General features: G+C 38.9%; 1 protein-coding gene across 5 annotated transcripts in view; it reads left to right on the forward strand.

The window, feature by feature from the left end:
* Positions 1-5,156, forward strand: part of znf385b (zinc finger protein 385B) — a 178,364-nt gene extending 173,208 nt beyond the window's left edge. For all 5 annotated transcript variants that reach the window (XM_036577366.1, XM_036577383.1, XM_036577374.1 and 2 more), the window contains 2 exons: positions 367-468; positions 3,612-5,156. In XM_036577366.1, coding sequence (XP_036433259.1) covers positions 367-468; positions 3,612-3,824 — 315 coding nt within the window. In that variant the 3' untranslated portion in view covers positions 3,825-5,156. The remainder of the gene's footprint in view (positions 1-366; positions 469-3,611) is intronic.
* The last annotated feature ends 17,563 nt before the right edge of the window (positions 5,157-22,719 follow it).

A 22,719-nucleotide genomic window follows, 5' to 3' on the forward strand; every position in this document is an offset into this window, starting at 1 on the left:
TGGCCACTTTATTAGAAACATCTACCTTGTGCCGCTTCTCACTGGCCACTTTATTAGAAGCACCTACCTTGTGCCTCTTCTCACTGGCCACTTTATTAGAAACACCTACCTTGTGCCTCTTCTCACTGGCCACTTTATTAGAAACACCCACCTTGTATTTCCACTCACTGGCCACTTTATTAGAAACACCTACCTTGTGCCTTCTGAGACTTTTCTATTTGTTTATTTTCTGATAGATGTTTGGGTTTTATGTCAGAGTCAATAAAACAATATTGGAGTAAACAGAGTGTAGAATGTAATTGCAGTCTGTTTAGGAATATAGATGCTGGAAAACCTGAAGAACCTTTTTTTTTCCTCTTTTCACAGCACATCTCCAGCAGGAGGCACAAGGACCGGGTGGCAGGCAAACCCTTGAAGCCCAAATACAGTCCGTACAACAAACAGCAGCGCAGCTCCAGCGCCTTGGCAGTAATGCATTATTTATGTTCCTTATAATCAAACGCTTTCATCAGGAACTTCTCGCATTTCGGGGATCGGCCATGTGAGACAGCTCGCATGCTGCTTCACTTGTTAGCAGATGCTAAAAATATGTTTTGTGGGTTTGTGATGCGCCTGAACACCAGAATCTGACCTTGAGCCACATGATCCCCACCGCATTACAATGATCTTATTTTTACATACTGGGCAAACCTGTATTCGATTGAAGCCTATTAAATTGTTTAGAGGTGAGCTGGATGTAATGACATCTGTCGAGCACATGGCGTCAGCCAGCTGGAGAGAACTCATCTAATTCTCCAAACCACTCTGCAGGCTTTATCCTCTCAATGTGTTGTAATCAGTCAGAATGATCGCTTCATCAATAACGCCCTGCTTCTCTGTGACCAGTCAGGAGGCTCTGCTTCTGTTTTGTGGTCTTTTTAAAGAAGACAGCAAACACACAAACATATACATCTACAACTGTAGAGAACTCATAGATCTTACAGTCCTCTTTAATAAATGCTGCAAATAAATAATTCTAATCCTAAACTGAACTGAACATCTACTCGTCAGTTCCTCACTCTCAGAACTACAGAACCATGTTAGTTTCATAGTTACGGAATAATTGACAGTGGATATTAAATAATTCATACTAGATACTAAATAATTCATGGTAGTTACTGAATATTTGTAGTTGTTTACTAAATAATTTATAGTTGTTGTTGAATAATTCATAGTACATACTGAATTATTTACAGTAGTTGCTAAATAATTCATAGTGGTTACTGATTAATTCATAGTAGATAATGAAAAATTCATAGTAGATACTAAATAATTAATAGTGGTTACATAATAATTTATAGTGGTTACTGATTAATTTCTAGGGGTAACAATCATTTATAGTGGTTACCTAATAATTCATAGTAGATGCTGAATAATTTACAGTAGGTACTAAGTAATTCATAGCGGTTACATAATAATTCATAGTGGTTACTGATTAATTTATAGTGGTTACATAATCATTTATAGTGGTTACTGATGAATTCATAGTAGATAATGAAAAATTCATAGTAGATACTAAATAATTAATAGTGGTTACATAATAATTTTTAGGGGTTACTGACTAATTTACCTAATAATTCATAGTAGATGCTGAATAATTTACAGTAGGTACTAAGTAATACATAGTGGTTACATAATAATTCATAGTGGTTATATAATAATTTGTAGTAAACACTGAATAATTCATAGTAGATACTAAATAATTCATAGTGGTTACATAATAATTCATAGTGGTTACATAATAATCCACAGTGGTTACTGATTAATTCGTAGTGGTTACATAATAATTCATAGTGGTTATATAATAATTTGTAGTAAACACTGAATAATTCATAGTAGATACATAATAATTCATAGTAGATACTAAATAATTCATAGTGGTTACATAATAATTCATAGTGGTTACATAATAATCCACAGTGGTTACTGATTAATTCATAGTGGTTACATAATAATTCATAGTGGTTATATAATAATTTGTAGTAAACACTGAATAATTCATAGTAGATACATAATAATTCATAGTGGTTACATAATAATTCACAGTGGTTACTGAATAGTTTATAGTAGATACTGAATAATTCCTAGTAGTTACAATTTAATTGATAGATACTTAATAATTCATAGTAGTTACTGAATAATTTGTAGTTGTTTACTAAATAATTCATAGTCGTTGCTGAATAATTTGTAGTAGTTATCTAATAATTCAAAGTAGTTACCGAATAATTAATTGTAGCTATTAAATAAGTCACATTGATTATTGAATGATTTGTAGTTGGTACTGAATAATTCATACTGAATAATAACCCTGCAGTTTAAGGGGTGAATGGCCACTTAGGGAGAATAAAGAATAGTTAGTTACATTATTTTTTACCTAAAACAGTAAAACACAATTTCTGTTTTCTTAATGCGTCTGAATGTGTGAGGACAACATTTATAGCAAGTCCATCCCACACTCTAGTATAAAGTGCCAAGTCAATAAATATAATCTTGAGTGATGTTAGAGACTCTCTTCCCCTCTGAAATCACAGTTATTACTGTTGATAACAAAATCATGTCATTTTGTATTATTTCTTACTCGTAGCTCTTTGATGCAAATGGAAACATTGAGTGGAAAGTGTGGATTTTAAACCTTCAATCAATACAGTGATTTTTGTCATTGTTTAACACTGAAACAGAGAGAAAAATATCAGACCTGCAAGTCTGTCTGTACAGAATGTAAACTAACTGATAATGTGATTTATTACATAACTGACTTTGTCAATTATTATATAATTATTGAATAAGTTTTAGATAGTACAGCAAAACAACAGTAATAACTTCAGGGGTCGGTTTCCTGGACATGGATTAAGCCTAGTCCTGGACTGCTCTTTACTTTTAATGGAGAATCTCTGTTCAGAATACTGTGTAGTCCACGACTAGGCTTAATCCCTGTTCGCAAAATCATCCCTAAAATTCTTTAGGTTAATAATCCAGAGATTGAAGCATATTAACCTACTTATGTCCAACAACTGAAGTTGCACGATAAGGAAAAAAGCCTCCAAGTATGTCAAAGTGGTTTTATTTAGATTACATTGTAATTTTCATACTTTTAATCACAATCAAATTTGGATTTTCTGTTGTTTTCTTTTAAATCTCTATCCACTTGTGACCAAAAGACTGAATTTAATGTTAAATTAAATTATAAAAACTCTTTTTATCCGTATCAGTTTTTAAAAATCTTCAGATTTGTATCAAAGAAGTTTTAAAATGTCACATTAATGGGTTTATACTAAAATATGGCATTAATATGGACGTTCATATGGACATTAATACTACAGAGATTAATTCATTAACCCCTTAAATGGCCAGGGTCCATCGGCGGGCCCAAAGTTTTATTATACATGTCTATAACCTAAGAATAGCTCAACCAGTTTGCATTGAAGTCCCTGTAGTTACTGAATAATAAGCCGTAGTATGTAATAAGCCCTGGATTTTATGGGGGTTGATACTAAAGAGATTTATTCTGTATGTTTTTGGCCTTGGTGGGCTTCATTAGAGCCTACAGTGACTCTTCCTTTCTACCTCTGCAGGCTAAGCTGGCGCTGCAGAAGGACATGGTGAAGCCCATCTCTCCGGCCTTCATCTCCACCCCGTTCTCCCCCACCACCATGCCCTCCATCTCTCTGCATCCACGCCCCAACGCCTCCATCTTTCAGACGGCCACCCTGCAGCCCTCCTTCCTGCGGGCAGCTCCGGGACCCATCCGGCCCTCCACCAGCTCCATCCTCTTTGCCCCGTACTGACCTCCACCCTTGCCACGTTGCTGGAGCCACAGTAACAACCCCAAGGCGGGTGGCTGGGGCCAGTGAGAGACTGTTCCTCTGAACCCCACGGCCCAAGGATAGGGGCTACGCAGCGCCACCTACGGGATTACGGTCAGGGCGAAGGAACCGCAGGGTCTGAAGAGGGAAGATGTGTTTGTTTAACCCCTTAAACTCTAGACTCACGGTTTAGTTACTAACCTTAAAGAAATACTTTAGCATTTTTCAGTCTACTCAATCTGCTGCATCTCTACTGTACAGTCAGTTTCCATGGACTGTAATTCAAATGCAATTCCATTTGTACTCGAAGTCACTGGACAGTTGCAATTCCAGGAAGAAGTTCTTGAAATATATGACTATTTGGGATGAGCATCTCAGTCAAGTTTGATACTATTTCGTTTGCATTGTACCTTATTTTCATTTATCTCTTGGAAGAAGCTCTTAAAGTGAACTTGAATTTCAGCTCCCACCACTCCTACCTATCAAATGGAACATTCAGGTAGCATAGAGACCCTCACCAATACAGTGTTTCACTCAAAAACATGTTACAGTACAGAAGACTGAAAACTGCTTTCCAATTAATTTGACTTTATAGCTACAAAAATACCAAATCTTTGTTTCTGACGAAACTGCCGATGACATGCACTGCCGCTCAGAGACCTCCAGCACTGCTCAGGGTCTCTAAGCATCTATTACTGCATCAAATTAAATCCAGAACCGGACCACAGAAATCTGTAGTAGATGGATGTGGCTTGAAATCAACAGCCAGAAATCAGTCAGTCTGAAGTCTTTAAGATAACCAGACAAATGCTGCCTCAGATAATGTAACTATCCTAATTGTATCGTAACTTATTTCAGCATCATTTAGCCAAAAACAGCGAGTTTGTGAGGAGTTAGTTTGCTGATATGAAACCTGAAAAAGTCACTAAATTATGTTGAAAGTCTTGTGTCAGTAAATCTACACGAGTGCAAAATGGCACTTTCTATTCCTGCAATAGCGGCACTGCACTTCTCATCCTTCAGACGGCTGCAGTAGACTTTCTTTGTTTTCTTTCTTTAGACTAAACAGATTAGAACCATTAGAACAAAGCATAAGATGCAGGCTCTGCACTGCCCTCTGGTGGAGTATAGTGTTTAGACATCTCATGGTTCTTAAATATAAGAATGCATGACATTAGAGAGAAGCTTTCCTAATTTACTACTATTTTTAGGCCTTCATGACTATTCAGAAATTCTGCCTCCTTATTAATGAATATATATTGAATATATTGCTGCTATCAGAATAAACCTCACATCTCCAAAGTGGTAACTTGACAGGAGAAGCAAAAAACATATTTCACTTTTTTTGTAAGTCAATGGAACCAGAATTTTTTCCAAGTTATTTCGGGCTGTTTTTTTTTTGGTCCATTAATTGTGAAAATTACACACAATGTAAAGGACAACAGGCATTTTCAAATTATGTCAAAAAATGAAAAACAATAAAAAACCAGAGATATAAGGTTTTGTTCCAACAGCAGCGAAATAATAAGACAGGCATGACAGAACATCTTACTAAAGCTGTTCTTATCAACTTTCATCCAGCTTTCAAACATTGGATGAATGCAGTTAATAAAAAAAAGCAGTTCAGTTGATTTTTGCTTTCTCTAAGGCTTTCTGGTATCCATGGCAATCAGACAGAACTCCGTCCACTCAGGCAGATGATAGTGATTAACTTAGTCAGTCAGTTACCTAAGTCTTCCCAAAGTTGCTGTTTTCTAGCTAAAAGTTATGAGGTAAAATTAGTTACGATGCGACTCGGCTCATCATGATAACTACAGTTATAATTATTGTAAATATTATAGTTCTTCCCTCTGGAAAACTAGGCCCATCTCTGAAAGAATAAATTGTAAACATTTAGAAATTACAAATGCCTTTGATTGTACAGCAACTCTCCATTGGCTTCTATTATAAGCAAGTTTAGATTCAACAAATTTTCTGCTTTTTTCTAAGTAAACATATTGAATTTTTCATTTCTTCTCATACAGTACAGATGTGGCAGATAGAGATCAGATTAAAAATGTCTGTAGCGTTCCTTTAAGGCTTACTACCCTGTAACTACTATGAATTATTCAGTAACTACTGATACGTTTCATAGTTACGAGGGTGAGGAATGGAAGTTTGGACACGTCGACAGCTTCTTAGAGTTTAAGGGGTTAAATAGAACCAAAAAAAAATCCTTCTCCGGAATGGTTTAAGTCCTCGTGAGCTGCTGGAGGGAGCACATTTGGATTCTCATGGAAGGAATTAAAAAAAGCGTTTGAACTGCTTCCTGATTGACTTGAATGATCATGGTCTTCCTTTTCAACTGAACAGACGATTCCAGATTCATACAAACACAAATGCACACATGCTGTCTTGGAATAACGCCGAAAACAATCACAAAGCTAAAACCCATGGGACGGTACATGTTCACTCAGTGGTTTGATGTGGTCGGGGGTGTGTGATGCAGTTTTGGTCTCGTATTGTGTAGTCAATAAGCTTTCGTCACCGACGCTCTCTTGGTTTCTGCTCTGATGTTGTACTATAGTTTCCTTACTAAGCCTTAGCAGGAAGTCTCACTCTTAACTTGTCCGTTCGTAGTAAACCATTTTATTTCGTCCCCAAAGACACACAAGAGTTCACTGATGACTGATTTCCCGTTTTCATTTTTATGCTGTGTTCATGACAAATAGGAACTCAGACTTTTCAGACTCAGAAAATTTCCTACTTCCCACCCTAAAGCATTCACTCAACTTCATTTGTTTAAAATTGGGGAAAAATGGACACTCAGTGATGTAATACTTGTTTGGCTGCTGTGGGCGTGTAGGAAGCTCAAATTTCCACTCTGTTACTCGCCCCCCGGACCAGGGGCGGCAACCCAAATGTTAAGAAGAGCCATTTTGTCCCATTTCAACAAAAATCAAACCAGCTTGGGGCCACAAACATTGTATGTCCATTTTATTGGTGTAACATTTTTACCATCTTGGCTGTAAATATGTCTCAGTATGTGCTAATGTACTAGGATAGGCTAAAAAATATAATATAAACAGAAATGCAGACTTACTTTGCTCTGCTTTAAGCTTTAGCTCAGCTATTGCTGCTTTTCTCGCGTCTCCAGCAGGAAACTTCTCTGCAAAGCTAAAATAGTTTCTTGTTAAATGTCATTAAAAGTTCAACTTTTTGGTGGTTGACAGTTCCTTGTTGCAGAGTAAACATATCAGAAAACCAGCTGGAGTGCATATAGTTGCAAGTGAGTTTGTCTCTAAATTCTCAATATTCGTCTTGAATCTTTTGCTTTTTTGCCATTTTGTTGGCTGCTAGCTAGGCGAGATTGTTGTCTGCATTGCTATGGTGACTGCACGCCAACCTTCAGGGTTGAGGGTTGGTGTAATAGCAGTTATGCATTAACTCCAGTGTTTAAGACCATTTATTGTTAATCTGTGTTGAACGATCAGCAGAGCTTTATTTTACTGCAAAGGAGGATTATTTTAATTTTACCTAAAAATCTAATTCTGCTGTGGAGCCACAAGGGGGCAGTAAAAGAGCCACATGTGGCTCCAGTGCCACGTGTTGCCGACCCCGGCCCCAGACATTCAGCCAACACATTTGGCATCCAGATTTTTCTTTTTCAGTGTAATGCTGGAGCTAAGGATTTAGCATTGCTAACAATCACTAGAAGTCAGTTGCCACCCAAATCTTTTCTGTGAATACATCCCTAAAACTTCTCTCAGTCCACCAGATTCCAGGTCCTCATTACAGTCACACTGTTTTTTGCACAGGCACATGCACAGGTAGCCCCCAGAGGGGCTTGAGCCCCTTCCCCTTTTGCCCCCTGACTGTACCCTCTTGGTTGGTAAGTATAACAACTGTATTTTATATTGCCTCCGCTGTTCTTCAAGATCTGTTTTAGTGAGATGAGACTCAGTCCCACCACAGGAAAGAGCTTGTGCGTCAGATTGGGTTCTAAGAAATCCATTGCTCTTGGGCACTCCCTCGGGTGCAGTATCGACCACCTACGGTTCTCCTCAGTAGCCGTGACCTGTGACACAGTGTTACGGTCTAAGCCGCCTACCAGTAAACCATCAGTAATCTCTATTAGAAAGTACCACGTTTCATAATGTGATTATTATGAACAATAACCAAATATAAGTGTTGGCAATAATTTGTGCCCTGCATAGATATTAATGTTAGTGTTTTTGCCTGCATCTATTTCAATGTCTTTTCAGTGTGTGCCAAATTTTGACTCTTTTTCATGTGCACATGTCGTGACGCAGTCATAAGGTATAACATAGTGGGTAAAATCTTTGCCCGCCAGGCAGCAGAGCAGGGTTCGATTCCCTGCTCAGGCCAAAACCCTATGCAATACAAATAGGAGTCCTAGGGTAAGACACCCAATGCTGCTGTACGTTTGCTTTCTTCTGATTAAGAGCGTCGGCCAAGTAACGGAAATGCAAATTGACACTGTGGATTTTGTTAGCGATTTCTGGTATAGTTGTAAATAATTGTTCATCTTGAATTTTCTGAGGATATATGTTTATGAATAGAAACAATAGAAATTACGAGTGTAATCCAGCTTTGTGCACACAAATGAGATTCTGCAGGGGGCTAAAAGTGGCTGCATCTAGCTACACAGTGATGATTTGTTCATTTTTATAGTTAACAGTGAGTCATACTGCGTCTAAACCACATAAATAAGCCTAATCCACCTTACTGAAGATCTGGATGCAGCTTGAGAGCTGTTTTGGGTATGTATTTACTGTAAAGACTTGGGTGACTATTGACTTCTAGTGTTTATTAGCAACATTAGCCTCATCGCTCCAGTTTAAAACTAAAGAAGCAAATTCAGACACCAAATATGTCTTTGGTGATCAACTACATCTGGGGTAAGTGGGAAGTTGCGTAAATATGATTTTTTGCTGAACTATTCCTTTTACATAAGAGTTAAACAGTAGTTTGGTTAGTGCTCTATTTATTTTAAAAGTGGATAAATCAGTTTGCTCCAAAAAATATATGAAAGTGCATAATTTGATTAAAAAAAACTCAAAATATCAGAGTGTATTTAGTGATTGAGTGTATCATACACCAAAGGAAACCCAGAAAGCTCCCTAAAATGCTTAATAACATAATAACATGCTATTAATTCTTCTTAAAATGACCACAAAATTGCATCTTGGAGAAGCTGAAGCTCTTGGGGAACTTCCAAAGTGGGTACTATGAGTTGGACAGCTGGATTTTCCCTACTTGGAAGTCAGAAATGTTCCCAGTTGGTCATGAACGCAGCATTATTTCTTAACTATACTGAGTCTGTTTGCTTTATTTTCCTTCTGATCAGATACTGGACAACCACAGGCCTTTCGTCTCTATGTAATATCCTCATTTGTACTGAGACTGCGCTCGTTTGCAGCTCCTGGATGATGCAATAATGTATAGCGTGTTCATTAAAGATATTCTCCATTGCGTATTTAATGTTTACCTAAAAAGATTGCAATACTAGTTTTATTTTCCGGAGCAGAGGAGGTGCTAAGAGACATAGATGCGTTTATTTGTATTTTTTAGAACCAGAGAAAGAGAAATTCCCATCCGCAGAGAATTCTTTATTTCATAGATCATAATATGTATGTATGAGAGTATGTACATAAAAAGATGTTTCCTTTTCAATAAAATAATATATTTCAATGATTTTCTTCCCAAATTCTACTGTACAGTACTTTTTTCATGAACGTAAGATCCGGTGCATTTGAATTTTTTGAAACGATAGTTTCTAATAGGAGAGACCGTAAAAACAATAAAGAGCATGCCAGATTAAAAGAAACAGTAATTTCGTATCGTTTTTCTGTGTGAAATGTACAGTATTTATTTTCTGAAACATTTTTGTTTTTTTATGATACAGTTGGTACAGATATATTTCTTTTATGGAGTTTTATGTGTGGTGGCTACTTGTTTGTTATACCTTGTGTTTCTTTTATTAAACCCTCCAGGTCAGCGCTGTTTATGTGACGTTATTGGGTTATGTTGTATTCTCCTTTTAATTAGAAATGAACTGAAGAAAATGTTCTGGAAGTTAATCCATGGCCCTTGGTAACATAGCTGAGTTTGTTTTTTTGCATATCCATTTTAGTCTTTAGCATATTTGCTTATTCTTACTTCCACAGACATCACATCAGGCTATAGAGCAGTGTTCTCCAGCCCTGGTCCTGGAGATACACCTTCCTGCAGGGCATGTCAAACTGGGGACCTTCCAGGCCAAAGTGCTGTGGATATTAGAGTTTACCCTCATCTAACGCTCTGAATTCAGTTGAAGGCCTTGCTAAGTAGCTGATGAGCTGAATCAGGTGCGTTCAATGAGGTAGCGTCCTGAAGTCTGCAGCGTTTTGGCCCACCAGGGCTGGAGCTTGACACGTGCTGCAGAGCCTAGTTCTAACCACAGTGTCACACCTGCTTCAGGGATTATTTTAAGTATTAAAAATAATCCCTGAATTTATAACTGTTAGTTTTTACAATTACCTTTGAACTGTATAAAAAAACAGGCTGTAATTCTTAAACGTTTACTGCAATAATTGTTGAAACCCCTTGAATTAGAGATGAAAGTCTGCACTTCATTGTGTCACCGTCCAAATACTTATGTACATTGCTGCAGATTAATACTTTAAATTATATTTCATAATATATTTTGTGAAATAACATTTTAGTAACTTTAAATAATATAAAATATATTAAATAATATGAAAATTAAAATTCATGAAAATAATTATTATATTATAGTCCAACTTTGCATTAACTTTTGGAAGCAAATGATGGTTGAGGTCATTCTCTGTTTCTTCATCTCTAAAACTCAGAAGTCAGAATCACCACCTAAAGTCAATATAAATATAAACTAAAAACAGGCATTCATTATTAATTACAGTAATTAACATTATGATCTGCCCTCAGGGGATGTTTGAATTTTGGAACCAATAAACTCCAACAAACAATAATACTCAGTTAAGCCGTGATGGAAAGACTGATCTGTTTGAAGGTTTTGTTGAGTTCAATTCCCAGTTACCTCAGACGGAGACACTGCACTCGGCTGGTCCCCAGACCAATTTCTGAGTCCACCTCCAGATGATGTCGAGGCCAAGACAAGACAGAGACCAGACTCAAGTACTACAACACTGTATGTACACTGATCAGGCATAACATTATGACCACCTCCTTGTTTCTACGCTCATTGTCCATTTTATCAGCTCCACTTACTATATAGGTGCACTTTGTAGTTCTACAGTTACAGACTGTAGTCCATCTGTTTCTCTGATACTTTGTTCGCCCCCTTTTACCCTGTTCTTCAGTGGTCAGGACCCCCATGGACCCTCACAGAGCAGGTACTATTTGGGTGGTGGATCATTCTCAGCACTGCAGTAACACTGACGTGGTGGTGTGTTAGTGTGTGTTGTGCTGGTCTGAGAGGATCAGACACACCAGCACAACACACACTAACACACCACCACTACATCAGTGTTACTGCAATTGAGCATAGAAACAAGGAGGTGGTCATAATGTTATGCCTGATCAGTGTACATACAGTGTTGTAATACTTGAGTCTGGTCTCTGTCTTGTCTTGGCCTGGACATCATTTGGAGGTGGACTCGGAAATTGGTCTGGGCCAAGTGCAGTGTCTCCGTCTGAGGTAACTGGGAATTGAACTCAACAAAACCTTCAAACAGATCAGTCTTTCCATCATGGCTTATCATTTGTTTGTTGGAGTATATTGGTTCCAAAATTCAAACATCCCCTGAGGGCAGATCATAATGTTAATTACTGTAATTAATAATGAATGCCTGTTTTTTAGTTTATATTTATATTGACTTTAGGTGGTGATTCTGACTTCTGAGTTTAGAGATGAAGAAACAGAGAATGACCTCAACCATCATTTGCGTCCAAAAGTTAATGCATATGAGTGTCCATGGATCTATATAGAACCATTTTCTTTACTAAAGAACCCTTAAAGAACCATCTTTTTTGAGTGTGTAGCACAGGCCATGGACCAAATTTGGCATTCTGGAAGTTTCCAAAGCAGCTGTTCATTGACGCTAACTAGATTAGCTACACTAGCTAGATTTTTCTCTATCTGGTCATTAACAGTTATGGTTAATCTAAGCCAGGCTGTGAACGCAGTGCTAATGACATTTAATCCTCTCTCACCCCTCGATCACATCTTCATTTGGTACTGAAACGTGGGCATGATGATGCCTTCCCTCCTCAGAAGACACAGTGACAGCCGCAATATGACACCGATCAGGGAGTCTGCCCATCGAGCGCTGATTAAAATGGACTGCCCTTCAACTTAGCGCTTCGTTATCACAGAGAGGCTAATGCTAATGCTAGCTGGCAGATGCCCAGCCTGCGGTGGGAGCGGGCCCGATCCCTCCTGACGGGTTTCCCCCCACGATCAAATCGAGGGCTAATCCTGTGCTTTTACACTGACTCTAACTACTTTGCCTCAGGCGTGCTAAAACTCACATAAAGCACAGCCCTCGTCAAACCTGAGCTTTACAAAATGCTTTTAATAAGCGAGCTTCCTTTGTGAGTTCAATAACACAGAGAAAGCTCTTTAGATCTCACTGTTTTTCTTTGAAAAACCTGCTTAACTGAAGGAACAGCTGATAAAAGCCTTGCTCTGTGAATAAAGCCAAAAGCCACACTTTATATCCCCTCACTGTTATGTTAGCAATCACCAGCACTCAAACCTTTCAGGTGCTCGAACGACCTTTCAGCCAAAAGACTTTCAGGAAATGCTTTTAAAGGGAAAGTCCACCTATGTTTTTACATTTTTTTCATTGTTAAATAGTTAAAGAGGGTAAACAAAGTTATTCAGTGCAATGTGATGTGAAATGCTTCATTCTAGACAAAATAACCAAGTCAGGATTGTTGACAGTGGTGGTGATAGGAACCAGACGTCCACCTCTAAAGGCTGAAAGTTATTACATGAAATGGTGATTATGCATGGCCTGATGCCTGAGACGATGCACTTAATAATCCAATAACATTTACATTTACAGCATTTAGCAAAAGCTCTTATCGAAGAGCGACTTACAAAAAGTGCTTTGTCTATCCAGAGAAAGTATCTTTGCTAGTTACAAACAGGTTAAAGAGAAAGTCAGTCCTGAGCTCAGATACTGCTAGAATCAGAAAGTCATTGATACCCAGAGAAAAAGGAACAGAGTTACACACAGAGCAAACACACAATACAATACAATACAATACATAAGTGCAGTACAATACTTTACAATGAATACTTAACTCAGTGCTCATTTAAGTGCTGTATAAAGAGACGGTCTTCAGTCTGCGTTTGAAGACAGCGAGAGACTCGCTGTTCAGACAGCCAGTGGGAGTTCGTTCCACCACCTGGGCTCCAGCACAGAGAACAGTCTTGATGCTTGCCTTCCGCGCCTTGAAGGACGGCGGGTCAAGTCGAGCTGTGCTCGAAGCCCGAAGGGCTCGTGGTACAGCTCGAGATTTCACCATAGCCATCAAGTAGGGAGGGGCTGGTCCATTTTTGGCTTTGTAAGCAAGCATAAGAGTTTTAAATCTGATGCGTGCAGCTACAGGAAGCCAGTGAAGGGAGCGCAGCAGTGGGGTGACGTGGCTGAACTTGGGGAGATTGAAGACGAGCTGTGCTGCTGCATTCTGGATGAGTTGCAGAGGCTTGATGGCTGCATTGGAAGACCAGCCAGGAGCGAGTTGCAGTAGTCAAGCCTTGAGATGACAAGTGACTGCACTAGCACCTGGGTGGCCTCTCGAGTGAGAAAGGGTCGGATCCTCCGGATGTTGTACAGGATAACTGCAGAAAAGATTTTGTCAGTAATCCGATCAACGTGTTTATATGCACTTGAGTAATCAGATAATGGGGAAACTTAAGGTCTACATGAGTCAGACAGTAATCAGATTTCTGCTTTGCAACTGGCCAATAAACTCACAGTAGAAGACGTGACGTAAACGTAACATAAAACTCAAACTCAAACTTCATGCTGCAGCTTTTTTTTCAAACATCGAGCCAGTTTACCTGAAAATATGAACAAACATCATCTAGAAGATGAGGAATATTTAAATCCTTCATTTCGTCAAGAACGTATTTGGTTTCAGTGTTGCACCAAAAGTGTCTCGTGGCGACGCTGCTCGCTTATTTCCAGGTACCGCAGTCTGTTTTCACACATACACAAACAGGGAAATCAGAAAGAAATCAGAATCAGAGTTTACATGCACTGAGAAATCTGATTACTGAGATAAAATCCAGCTCTCTTTATCAGATTTCTCAATCAGATTTCTAGACCTTACTCTGATATAAGAAATCAGAGCGAGCCATATACATGACCATTTGAATAAAGAACGGCAGAAATACGATTATGATCTGATTATTAAGTGCATATAAACGCACTCATTGTTTTATGATAGATTTGAGACAAAATTTGGCCTAAAAAAGTATTCTTTTTATCCATTCATACCAGAGAGTTACATGCAAGGCACTATAAGCAAAAATAGAACCCCCCCAAAAATAATGCTTTCTGATTTACCACTATTTTATCCATGCATTTTATTATATCTATATTATATTATATTATATCAACATTAGATTTTAAAGCTCAGAAGACTCATGTAGGTCCACTGGTGGTTTTGGAGGGTAAATAAAATGTCATATTTGTGTTGTAGTCATGGTGACTCCTGGTTCCTATCACCACCGCTGTAAAGAAATCTGAGACTCTACAATCAACCATTTCACACCAAACCACTCTGAATGACTCTGTTTACATCTCAATAATTGAACAGAAATTTTTAAATCAAAAAAACCTGCTCGTCTTACCGAGCAAAATACTTTGATGAACACAAAGTGTTGAAACTAAGCATAACCAAAGCATCCACGCAGCTGCTTTGTGCTAACAAAACCTTCAAGGCATAATTACTTTAATGAGAACATATTTGTGAAAATCAAACATCTCTTGGAAAATTATGTAAGAAGGCAAAATGTCCAACAACTTTTAGCAGTGTGCATCGCTCATTAACCCTGATTGACATTGTGACTGGGGTGCTAATTTCCTTCAAAACGTCAAACCCTGTCCTTAAGAAAACTTTATAAGCTTCTCTCTTAGAGACTCAAAGGCTTTGTGCTCTGAGGATTCATATATATCTTACTGCTTCTTTAAAAACCCAGGTTAAGAAATCTCCAGCAGCGTAATCCCCTTTTGAGTAATACCAGTCTTTAATTGGGAATCTGTGTGAACTGCTGCTTACCTCTAGAAACTTTCCAGTCTAATTGCGTGACGCGATTGGCGGTTTTTATTGCAGAGGATTTTCCCCCCTTTTTTTTCCACCAGCTGTTTGTTTTGACTCCGAGTCAGCAAACAGGCCATCACGGCTAATCAAGCTGATTGAAACTTTGTGCCAATCTCTCCTGTCTGCATGATTTTCAAAACTTTGCTGAACAAACTGCTGATGATGCCAACTGAACACGCCAGATGTGTGTGTGTCTCCTTCTAGACCCTCAGTTTTGCACATATAGCAGATGCATAAATCTCAGATGGTGTGATTTATGCTTTATGCATGCAGTTATATTCCTCTGCAGAGAAACGGCTGCATACTGCAGCACTACAGGGTGAGAAAAGGCTCTTTATCAGGAGCAGGTGAACAGTGACCGCCTGGTCCTCTTTAAGTCTCAGCACCAGAGATACAATCTATAATTCCTACCAACACTGACCAGCATAGACATTTTAACCCTTTTGTGGTGTTGGGATCTGTGGGGCCAATTTTCAATGGTTACCAAACTAAATAAATGATGCGATTTATTATTATTTCAACCTCAGATTCCTTGGCCTTTGCTCATTTTCTGTGAAGGGTGGACAACATGGACAGGCTGCTGACTGGCTACAGCTGCTAAAGGAGAACCCTACGCTGGACACTTGTGATATTTTAAACATCTGGTATTTTTACATAAATTGTTATGGCTGTATTGATATAAAAAATACAATAATACGGTGGATCCACCAGACCACTGAGTAACAAATACATCAACGTGACACAAGGGTTAAAGTGATACTTTCATAAAAATGAAATATAAAAATGAAATGTAGTCAACTAACACTGACCCAGTATTGAATTTTGAACACATTTGTTGTCTGAACTTTACTCCTTTAGTTTTACTCTGGAGCTACAAGGCTAATGGAGCTAGCAAGTAGTGGAAGCTTATACCCCACCAATTAGCATTGTGCTAACTGCATGCCTAAATCATCAGGCACTTGCTTTAAGCTGTGTGGAGTTCTTGAAGACCCAGTGAGCCTAAATCTGTGTTTTCTCTCTAATCAGGTTGATCTTGGAAACATTAAACATGTACTAAGTAAACCCTCTAAATAATGTTCCAGTGACCAGTAAGTGACCAATAGACTTCACCATATTTCTCTTCTCTTGACATAAACTGGGCAGTCCTAATCTTGGGTAATGCCTCCATAAACATTCCTTTGACCAATCACAGGGCTGACGTCTCTTGCCCCGCCCACACAAAACAGTTTTAGAGCCAGAAAAACTTAGCAAGCTAAAGCTAACCCAGCATAACCAATGCTAACAACTAGCCCACCTGTCTGTAGCTGCCTGTCACCTGTTTATTCATTTATCCGCACACTAACAGTGTTTGTTCGTCCATTCCTTCATTTACGTGTTGCTTCATTCATCCGTTTGTTTGTTTGTCCATCTGTCCATGACTTTTTGTCCACCCACTATCAAATTTTGTAAGAATTCTGTATGAGTTGCATTCTGTACGAATGGCGGAGCAGGCTAGAAGTGTTGGACAGAGAGCTCTCAATCAAGCTGCTCATTAGCCACGCCCACACAGTTCTCAGGTAGGTCTGATCAGCATTTTTTAACCCATGTTTTAACATACTTATATCTTTATTTTTATTCAAGTATTGCTGGATGTTTAATATAAGACTCAATTTTAGTATGTTTCAAACATTTTCGATATTTTACTCTGTGTTCCCTGGCACTAAAAGACATGCTTATGGTTTCTGATATTGTATGATATACTATTGTCTATTAACATTGACAAAAGTACATCACATCGTCAGGAGATTGCGAGTTTAATCCCCAGATAAGCCACAGACTCCATGGTTGGGAGTCCAAGAGAGGTCCTGCCGTTCCCTTCCCCACCATCACTCAGCATGTGTGGCTAATATAGCTTAGCTGACATAACAGAACTAGCAGTTAGTGTTCTCCTCCAAGCATGTTGAGCTGTCAAATTATGTTACGTTAGCAGGAATTCGAAAAGAAATGGGGACGCACATTCTAGCCTTCACCCTCCCAGCTTAGACCCAGCTAGTGGGTGGATTTGACAATGATTAAACTAATGAGAAAAACAAAACAGCTTAGACCACCATGAATTCCGTGCTGGTCTAAGCTAGTTTATGCTGGTCTGGTGCTGATGCTACAGCAGCATCCAAGTACAATGTATGCTGGTTTTGCTGGTGACCAGCTATACTAGTCTATGCTGGTTTTCTAGCAAGGTTTTCACAGTTGAGAAGGGATTTCATCTCATCCAACTCCAGAGAAATGCAAGCAAAGTTTATTTATATAGCGCTTTTTACAACAGGTGTTGTCACAAAGCAGCTTTACAAGGAAATCAGCATTACAGAAAGAAATCCGGGTCCAAGCCCCCATGAGCGTCGCCAGAGGCGACAGTGGCAAGGAAAAACTCCCTAAGAGAAACAGGAAGAAACCTTGAGAGGAACCAAGACTCGGAAGGGGAACCCATCCTCCTCTGGTCGACACCGGATAGTAAACATTGTTAGTATAAAGTATTATAGTACAAAAACAGGGAAAACAGGTGGAGCAAATGATTAATTAAATGCCAAAAGACATTACAATGATAAAACTTGTTTTATTGATAGTGTGGATCCATACAAACTCCTAAATAAAGAGTGGAGAAACATTGATGATCTGATTATGCTACCTCTTCTTTCATTCCCTGAATTTTTTCCTAGCTGATGTGTGGCTTAACTGCCTTTTCTTATGAGTAATTAAGAATTTTCAAGCCTGTGTTTACAAATGGATATTCCACTCCACTCAGCCATTGGCATATTTAACTTAATTACTGCCATATTTCGCTCAACCATGGGCATATTAGATCAGCTATTGCCATATTTCACTCAACCGCTGGCATATTTAGTTCATTACTGCCATATTTCACTCAAATACTGGCATATTTACCTCAGTTATGGCCATATTTCACTCAGCCACTGGCACATTTATCTCCTATATTTTACTCATCCACTGGCATATTTAACATAGTTACTGACACATTTCATTCAACCACTGGCATTATTAACTCAGTTACTGCCATATTTCTCTCAACCACCAGCATATTTCACTCAGTTATTGGCATTTTCCATTGTCGGTAGCCTTTTAGCAGACACTGCTAGTCTAGATAGTTAGCAAACCTACAGCACTGTACGTTCTTAAATTCCACATAAAACCCATAGTACACTGTGTTTGAAGCTTAGACTGAAAGGGCAGTCAACCCAAAGTCTTTAAGATAAACAGAAAAATGCTAATTGTCTGTTACCTCAGCTAACATTATCAGTCCAGTCACACCATAACTTACTTCACCTCATACATCATAGCTGGAAAACAACGAGTTATGAAGAGCTGTTAGCTGATGCCAAACATGATAAATTCCCTATTTCACTCAGTTATTGGTATATTCCACTGTAGGTAGCCTTTTTAGCAAACACTGCTAGCCTAGACAGTTAGCAAACCAGCAATAAGACATCTTATGGTACTGTATTATCTTTAATTCCACAAAAAATCCATAGGACACCGTGTTTGAAGCTTACACTGAAAGGGCAGTCCGCCCAAAGTCTTTAAGATAATGAGAAGAATGCTAATTGCCTGTTACCTCAGCTAACATTGCAAGTCTAGTCACACCATAACTAACTTCACTCCATTCATTATAGCTGGAAAACAGTGAGTTATGAAGAGCTGTTAGCTGATAGCCAAACATGATAAATTCACTAAACAATGCTGAAAGTTTTAGTCCATTTAATCTGTACTAGCAGCACATAAACTGAGCTTGAGTTCTCACTGTGCTGCTTCCTATGTGCTGTTTAACTAGAGCTGCATCAGAATAGGTGAATTAAACTTTCTTTCCTGTCTGCTTTTCTTGATTTTGCTCTGATCTGGTGGCCACATAGATCCACATGGTGCTCAGCTCTGTCAGTGTATTTAGTGAGTCCATGGGCTACAGATCAGACAAAATCAAGGAAAGGTATGTGTACAGTAGTTCATATAAAGTTCATTCAACTATTCTGATCCGGCTAGATTGGCTAACCCTGCCAAATGATGGATCACCTATAGGATTTAATGACATTGCATTCCCCAGCCCTACTCTCAATATAAGATCACATCTGCCCCAGCAAGACTAAGGTGAAATGGAGACTTTTCACCAAACTACTCCTCTAATTGCTGAGGTGACCATGTCACTGATTGTGTCACAACAGGATCTAAAACTCCAATATTGGCATATAATGGACTGAGAAAGCTATTTTGAGCTTTTAATTTGTCTTAAAAGAATTAAAGAATACATGCATTAGGCCTCATGTTGATGTGAACGAAATGTTTTTGAAATCATAAAGAGACGCTCCAGCCTTAAAACCCCACATTGATGTGTGCAGACGGTAATGGCACCCATTTTTCCTTCTTCCCTTCTCTTTCTGTGTCGGAGATGCCCATCAAAGCAGTGAATGTTATTTCCTGTGTTAATTCCAAGCGGAAATAGCATAGCAACAGTGGCAAATAACTCATAAATGTATCTTGCTTCTTTCACACAAGAGCTCCATATGGACAAAACCTGATCAGAAGCCGCTGCTGCTGCTGTAAAGCATATTTGCGCTTACGTAAGCGGTCAGGAAATAATGCATGAAATAGGTTTTTCATGAAAGCCCTGTTTCTCTGTTCCCTCTAGCACACAAGCAGAGGGTTGTTTTAAGTGCTGCAATTACACGTCCTGCTATTTGTTCATTTCCAGCCTCCTCAGACGGAGCTTTGTGCTCTTTGATTGTGAAATGAGTGGCATCCGAACCCCCCGTCCAACATTAAAGCAATTTCTGTAAACACACAACTTAAGATTTATGATTCAGTTTTGGTTTTTTTTGGGGGTTTTTTTTTACACAATATTAAAGCCAATCTTACTCAAAAAAAGTGGCAATTCTCCTCTCTCAGTTCGCTTTATTCCAGAAGTGGTTGGAAAACTGTTCTTTTCTAATTCACGTCTTCTGATTCTATTACTACTGAGTTTTTGTGAACATTAGCAATCAAGCTGGTTGATTTAACATTTAAAAGTGTAGCAGTTGGCCTTTTTCATGAAGGTTTGATTCCAGTCCAAATACCTCTCGTGTGAAACGATCACACCATGTGGTAATGTTTTCTTAGGCGCACTACTCTCACATGGACATGCAAGTCATCTATTTGTCCTCATTCTGCACCGAATACTTCTGCTCATGGACTCGCTGCGTGATGCAAAATAACAGATGTTGAAGACGGCCAAGCAATATGGTCCGTTGGTTGAGATTTAAACAAAGACAGAATGCGCTGGTCCCTGTTTAATCGCTTGTTTTGTAGATGGTTTATTTTTATGCAGTCTGAAGTATCTTCTCATAAAATGTTTATAGGTTCTCATGCTCTGCTGAGTTTTGGGTGCCAAATTGAAACTAATGTTTGTTTTTCTTCCGTGCTTGGCCCACTCACCTTCCACACGCAAAGGGAGCTGGAAGATTTTTGTAATTTTTTGAGAGCTTTCCCTATCACACTGTTTTTTTTCCTGAAGCAATCACTCTTCTGGCCACAAAGCCTAACTCCTAAATGTCATCTCAGAATAAATCTAGTGAGCTTGGCATTAAAGTAGTCCAACATAACACTTCTTAGAGCTGTAATGCAAGGCCGTCATAAACCCCTGTGATGAACACTAGGGGGTGTTTGACCTGCTGGCGTAATACCCTGGAGCCAAATTCTCAAAGTACTCAGTCATAACCCAGTAGGACCATCACATCTTCTCAGCCTGAATCATAACTGCCTCCTGCAGAGATTCTCAAAACATTTTGGGCACCGTTTTATCACTAGTCTTGTCTGTGGGCGTGACTGTAGTAAAATTTAGGACCATCTCAGAGCAGCTATAACAGGATAAAACCATTACACTTGTCTAATTGTTGTGATTTATCTATACCCTACAAAAGTTCTAGTTTTTCCTTTATGTATTTTATGCAGTAGAATAAATAATTAGGCATATCTATATATACCTATACATCTTTTTTAAGAGGGCAGTTTAATCAACGGTAAAACCGTTCATTTATTTTTATGTTCTTACTTATGTGTTATATATATATATTAGCCTTCATATATCAGACCATGTATATATACACCAATCAGGCATAACATTATGACCACCTCCTTGTTTCTACGCTCATTGTCCATTTTATCAGCTCCACTTACTATATAGGTGCACTTTGTAGTTCTACAGTTACAGACTGTAGTCCATCTGTTTCTCTGCATACTTTGTTCGCCCCCTTTTACCCTGTTCTTCAGTGGTCAGGACGCCCATGGATCCTCACAGAGCAGGTACTATTTGGGTGGTGGATCATTCTCAGCACTGCAGTAACACTGGCGTTGTGCTGGTCTGAGTGGATCAGACACAGCAGTGCTGCTGGAGTTTTTAAACACTGTGTCCACCCACTGTCCACTCCTACCTTGTCAGTCCACCCTGTAGATGTAAAGTCAGAGACGATAGCTCATCTGCTGCTGCTCAGTTTGTGTTGGTCATCCTCTAGTCCTTCATCAGTGGTCACAGGACGCTGTTGGCTGGATGTTTTTGGTTGGTGGACTATTCTCAGTCCAGCAGTGACACTGAGGTGTTTAAAAACTCCAGCAGCACTGCTGTGTCTGATCCACTCAGACCAGCACAACGCCAGTGTTACTGCAGTGCTGAGAATGATCCACCACCCAAATAGTACCTGCTCTGTGAGGATCCATGGGCGTCCTGACCACTGAAGAACAGGGTAAAAGGGGGCGAACAAAGTATGCAGAGAAACAGATGGACTACAGTCTGTAACTGTAGAACTACAAAGTGCACCTATATAGTAAGTGGAGCTGATAAAATGGACAATGGACAATGTTCTTTAGTAAAGAATTTGGTTCTATTTAGAAATATGAGTTCTATATAGAACCATTTCACTTGTATGTTCTTTGCATGATAAATTGTTTCTTCAGATTGATGGAGAATGTGTTGTAAATGGTTCTATATAGCACCAAAATGGGTTCTTTTATTGTCACAATGTCAAGCTTGTAACCCTTTTTGGTGTTATACAGAACTATTTTTAAAAAGGTTCCCTATAGAACCATTTAAAACACATTTTCTGTCAATCTGAAGAACCATTTCACCATGCAAAGAACCATTTAATCATGAAATGTTTTTTATTGTCACGCCTCCCACCGGCTCAGCAGACGCTAACACCCCTCACTCCGTCCAGAACTCCAACTCCCAGAATCCATGACCACAGACTCTCAGCCATCTACCTATCCAGTTCACCTGATCATTGATTGTTGTCACCTGTTTATGTGCCCATATAACCTGTTTGTTTCCATAGCTTCCTTGTGAAGTATTGTATCAGTCTGCCGTGCATTACTGAGTCTTTTGTTCCAGTGTTTGACTTCCTTTTGTTTTCTAGCTTGTTTTTTTTTTGTTTATGATTCTAGCCTGACTCCTTTAGCCTCTGTTTTCCTCTTCTGTGTTGTGGCCTTTTCACTGTGACTTAGCTCAGCCTGTATTGCCCTGTTTGCCTGTGTATGACCCTTT

This window comes from Colossoma macropomum, unplaced genomic scaffold (genome assembly GCF_904425465.1).
Source record: "Colossoma macropomum unplaced genomic scaffold, Colossoma_macropomum, whole genome shotgun sequence".
Taxonomy (NCBI): Eukaryota; Metazoa; Chordata; class Actinopteri; order Characiformes; family Serrasalmidae; genus Colossoma; species Colossoma macropomum.